This window comes from Solanum stenotomum, chromosome 10, assembly GCF_019186545.1.
Source record: "Solanum stenotomum isolate F172 chromosome 10, ASM1918654v1, whole genome shotgun sequence".
Taxonomy (NCBI): Eukaryota; Viridiplantae; Streptophyta; class Magnoliopsida; order Solanales; family Solanaceae; genus Solanum; species Solanum stenotomum.
The window spans coordinates 17954716-17960415 of record NC_064291.1 but is presented as its reverse complement, the minus strand read 5'-3'; the positions used below and the strand labels follow the sequence as shown (position 1 = coordinate 17960415).

The 5700-nt window shown below is 47.8% G+C and overlaps 1 protein-coding gene across 1 annotated transcript; it reads right to left on the bottom strand.

The window, feature by feature from the left end:
• Nucleotides 1-1387: 1387 nt before the first annotated feature.
• On the bottom strand, nt 1388-4578 carry LOC125842786 (uncharacterized). Its single transcript, XM_049522098.1, has 3 exons — nt 4531-4578; nt 2410-4407; nt 1388-1729 (listed from the first exon to the last, which is right to left on the bottom strand). The coding sequence occupies exons 1-3, from the start codon at nt 4576-4578 to the stop codon at nt 1388-1390; spliced, it is 2388 nt and encodes a 795-aa protein (XP_049378055.1).
• Between the last annotated feature and the right edge of the window lie 1122 nt (nt 4579-5700).

Genomic DNA, 5700 nt, shown 5'->3' with positions numbered 1-5700 from the left:
AAGGCTAACTTGTAAGCCACCTCTCCCATCTTCTCCAAAATCTCATATGGGCCAATGAACCTAAGGCTGAGCTTGCCCTTCTTCCCAAATCTCATCACACCCTTCATGGGCGATACCCGAAGCCAAACTCGATTACCCACCATGAACTCTAAGGGTCGAACCCTCCTGTCAGCATAGCTCTTCTGCCTACTCTGGGCAGTCAAGAGCCTACTCTGAATCACACGAACACGCTCCATATCCTCTCTAAGAATATCAGTGCCAAAGGAGTCCACCTCCGCTGAATCAAACCATCCAATAGGTGATCTACACCGCCTACCATACAGTGCCTCAAAAGGTGCCATCCCAATACTAGAATGATAACTGTTGTTGTAGGCGAACTCTGCCAATGGCAAGTGCTGATCCCATCTAGTACCAAAGTCGATCACGCAAGCCCGAAGCATGTCCTCCAACACCTGAATAGTCCTCTCAGACTGACCATCAGTCTGAGGGTGAAAAGTTGTTCTCATGTCGAGTCTAGTGCCCAAATAATGTTGTAATGCTCTCCAGAAATGAGAAGTGAATATTGAACCCGTGTCAGACACAATGGACACCGGCACTTCGTGTAACCGCACAATCTGACTAATATAAATCTGAGCCAACTTCTCCGCTGTATACCTCACTCGGACCGGGATGAAATGAGCAGACTTGGTCAGTCTGTCGACGACCACCCATATAGAATCATAACCACCCACGGTGGTAGGAAATCCAACTACGAAGTCCATAGCAATCCTCTCCCACTTCCAAGTAGGAATGGGCATCCTCTGAGTCATACCACCAGGCTTCTGGTGCTCACACTTGCCTGCTGACATGTTAAGCACCTAGCCACAAACTCTGCAATATCCCTCTTCATCCCACACCACCAATAGTGCTGACTAAGATCATGATACATCTTTGCAGCTCCGGGATGAATAGAATACCTAGAATAATGAGCCTCCTCAAGAATCAATCTGATCAAATCACCAACCTTGGGCACACATATCCGACTCTCAATCCTCAATACATCCTCGGAGTCAATCTTAGCCTTCTTGGCTTCACCACTCATCACCTTGTCCCGGATGAGACATAACTTCTCATCCTCATACTGATGCTCTCTAATCTGCTCCATCAAAGATGAACGGGCCTCAATGAAGGAAAACACACCACCACTCTCCTCAGAAACCCGAAATCTCACCATGCTGTCAAATAACCTCTGAACATCCCCAACCAAAGGCCGCCTCTCAACACTAATCGCGGCAAGACTCCCCATACTAGGAGTCTTCCTCCTCAAGGCATCGGCCACCACATTAGCCTTCCCGGGGTGATAAAAAATGGTCATGTCGTAGTCCTTGAGCAACTCAAGCCACCTACGCTATCTCAAGTTCAGATCCCGCTGAGTGAATATGTACTGTAGGCTCCTATGATCAGTAAATACCTCGCAATGAACACCATATAGGTAATGTCTCCACAACTTAAGCACAAATACCACAGCCGCCAACTCCAAATCATGAGTGGGGTAATTCCTCTCGTGTGTCTTCAGCTGTCTAGAGGCATAGGCTACAACCTTACCCTTCTGCATCAAAACACCTCCAAGTCCAACACCCGAAGCGTCACAAAAAAAAGTAAATCCAACACCCTCCTCTGGCAAAGTCAAGACAGGTGCTGAAGTCAATAGGGATTTGAGCCTTTGGAAGCTCGCCTCACACTCGGGTGACTAATGAAAAAGAACCATCTGCTAAGTCAATCTGGTGAACGGCGCAGCTATAATAGACAATCCTTGAACAAAACGCCGATAGTAACCCGCCAAGGCAACAAAACTCCGAATTTCGGTAGGTGATGTAGGTCTAGTCCAACCCTGAACCACCTCAATCTTGGCCGGATCAACCCTAACTCCATCTTTAGACACCACGTGCCCTAGGAAAGCCACTGACTCAAGCCAAAACTCACACTTAGACAATTTAGCATACAACTTCTCATCTCTCAACTTCTGTAGCACGACCTCAAATGACAAACATGATCCACCTCGGTCTTGGAATATACCAAGATGTCATCAATAAACACAATCACGAAGGAATCCAAATATGGGCGAACCACTCCATTCATCAACTCCATGAACTTCGCAGGGGCATTGGTGAGCCAAAATGACATCACCAAAAACTCATAATGACCATATCATGTGCGAAAAGCTGTCTTCGCCACATATGAAGGCTTAATCCTCAACTGATGATACCCAGATCTCAAGTCGATCTTAGAGAACAAGGCTGCCCCCTGAAGCTGATCAAACAAGTCATCAATACGGGGAAGGGGATACATGTTCTTCACCGTTACCTTGTTCAACTGTCTATAGTCAATACACATCCTCATCGACCCATCTTTCTTCTTCACAAATAAGACCGGTGCACCCCAAGGCGACACACTAGGGCGTATGAATCCTTTACTCAATAAGTCCTGAATCTGATCCTTCAACTCCTTCAACTCAGCTGGAGCCATACGATAAGGTGGAATAGATATGGGCTTGGTGCCCGGCTCCAAGTCAATAGAGAAGTCAATATCACGAACAGGATGAACACCAGGTAGATCCTCGGGAAACACATCAGGGAACTCCTGAACCACCAGAATTGACTCCATGGCCGGTGACTCAGCTCCAACATCCCGAATAAAGGCCAAATAAGATAAACAACCCCGGTCCATCATCCTCTGAGCCCGAATATGAGATATGACCCTATTGGGATACGAACCACTAGTCCCTCTCCACTCCACTCTAGGAATACCCGGAATAGCTAAGGTGAGAGTCTTAGCATAACAATCAAGAAGCACATGATAGAGGGAAAGCCAGTCCATACCCAATATGACATCAAAGTCTAACATATCAAGAAGAATCATATCCACCCAAGTCTCATACCCCGATAAGACAACAAAACAAGATCGATATACTCTATTCACCACTAAGGGTTCACCTACAGGTGTAGAGACTCTAATAGGCACAGACATACGATCACAAGTCAACTCAAGGTCAGAAGAAAAACATGTAGACACATATGAGAATGTAGAACCAGGATCAAATAACACGGAAGCAGGCCGATGACAAACTGAGATGATACCTGTGATAACTGCATCAGAAGCCTCAGCCTCGGGCCTCCCAGGAAAAGCATAACACTGGGCACCTCTGCCCCCACTCTGTGAACCTGAGGCATCACTAGCACCTCTACCTGAAGCTCGTCCGCCTCTACCAAATGTCGATCCCCGACCCCGACCTTTAGCCGGAGGTGTTGAATCTCTCTCTGGGACCGCGGAGACAGTACGGTGTGGTCCAGACTGAGTCTGATGTGGACACTGACGAATCAAGTGGCCTGGATCACCGCAACCATAACAAGACCTCGGTGTAGATCCTGACTGTGAAAAACCCGAAGTAATGCTATAACCACCTCGACCCGAACCTGGAGGACCCCGAGCTGCTGGCCCACCCTCGATAGCTAGTAATGAAACATGTACTGGCCTCTGACGCAGGAAGGACCCGCCTCCCCTGTGTGGGCCCCTACCTCCTGACGAGGTACCTGCATACTGACCACCTGTACGGACCCTCTTGGGCCCACCAAAATCATCCCGCTCAAGCAACTCAGCCTCTCTGGCTGCACTCACTATAGTCTGGAAGGAAGCACCCTCTCGAGATGATCTAAACACATAACTACGGATAGTGGGAGTCAAACCCCTGACAAATCTGCGAATCCGCTCACGCTCACCTGAAATCAAAGCAGAGGCATGTCTCGACAACTGACAGAACTGAGCCTCGTAATCTGTGACTGACATGCTACCCTGCACCAAACTCTCAAACCTCATACGGCTATCCTCCTGTACACTCCAAGGGATGAAACGACCCTCGAAGGCACTAGCAAACTCACTCCACTCCATGGGAGATCCCGCTGGTCTCGAACTCATGAAAGTCCTCAGCCACTCCCTAGCGACACCGCGTAACTGAAGGGACATAAATCGGATGCCCCTCTCATCTAACATGCGTACCGCCGCCAACATCTCTCGACTCAAGGTCAAAAACTCGTGAGCATCATTAGTCTTAGCACCATGAAACTGAGGTGGTTTCATTTTCTGAAACCGCTCATAGCAGACCCGGTCATCCTCTGCCAAGGCCACCTCAAGGGCCGCCGGTACACCTACAACCGGTGCTGGAACCTGTGGTGGCTGAACCACCGGCTCTGTAACCACTGAAATCTGATGCTGATAACCAGGGGCCTGTGCCCCTACCCAAGCCTGTAACCCCGCTGGTATACCTGCTGCACCCTGAGCAAGACACTCCAATAACCCCAACATCCTGTCGAGTCTGTCATCATGAACTGGGGGTGCATGGCCCGCAGGAGCCTGCTCTGCAGCTACTCCAATCTGTGGCTCAGGTGAAGGCTCTCTACCTCGGCCTCGGGCAGGTGCTGCTCCTCTGGCACGGCCTCAACCACGTCCTCGGCCTCTAGCCCGACCTCTACCCCTAGCTGGGGCCTCAACTCTGACCTCGGGGGCTGCCTTCCCCCTAACTCCGGTAGCTCTAGTCCTCGGCATCAGCTAAAAACATCACGTGATAATCAACACCCACGATAACAACCTCGCACGATAAGAACAAAATGAAATAAAAGAAGTCTTTCCTATAACTCTTCATAGCCTATCGAAGATAAGTACAGACGTCTCCGTACCGATCCTCAAGACTCTACTAAGACTTGGTTTGTACATGTGAGACCTTCGAACCTGGGCTTTGATACCATTTGACACACCCCAAAACCGGATGTGATGGCACGTGCCCAAACCCCACCGGACACGTCAGCCTAACACCCAAAAACCCGACGATACGGAATTAATAAAACAAGAATAAGATAAAAAGATAAGCGGAAGTCTTTAAATAAACTCAACATAACCCCAGAATTGGTTGTCACATGTACAAACCTCTAATACGGAATCTGAATAAAATATACAAGTCTCATAGTAAAGTTCTAGAATAGAACAGAACAGTAAATATAGATAACTTGAGGGCACATCTGGAATGAACCGCTACCTCTCAAGTAAGTCTAGAAGCTCTAATCTGAAGATGAGTAATAAGCCGGATCTGATAGAGCTGTCAACCTATACGACTGTGTAGAAGCAAGGGTGAGTACCAAAAGCAACAGGTACTCGCAAGTAACACTAAACTAAGCTAAACTAGCAACTACAAACAAATCCTTTCAATCCTAACCGAACCACCGAAACTTCATTCTAACAGCGAACCAACAACCTATGCTACACAATTCATAATCAACAAATATATCCAACAGTGTCTCAACATCAACCTCATATCCTCATGTAAGAGCAAATAGATCATATATCACATGAAGAGGGGCAAATGGGTAAAATCCATACACCACAGACAAAGATGAAGTCAAATGCGATGCAAATGCAATAATGATGTCATGTAGCCGTGATGCATGTCTGTCTTAAGATACACATCTGTTGACGTAATCAGACTGCGCTGAATACTCAAATCAGAACCCATGGGGGCCACATATGGACCATGTATCACCGCCGGAACCAGATCCCATCGGCATCCAAATCTCTAGCCGGAGCTAGTCCATCTCATATATCTCTAGCCGGAGCTAGTCTCAACTGTGTCTCATATCCATCCATTCTCATATCAGTGTCTCAGAACTCATGCAA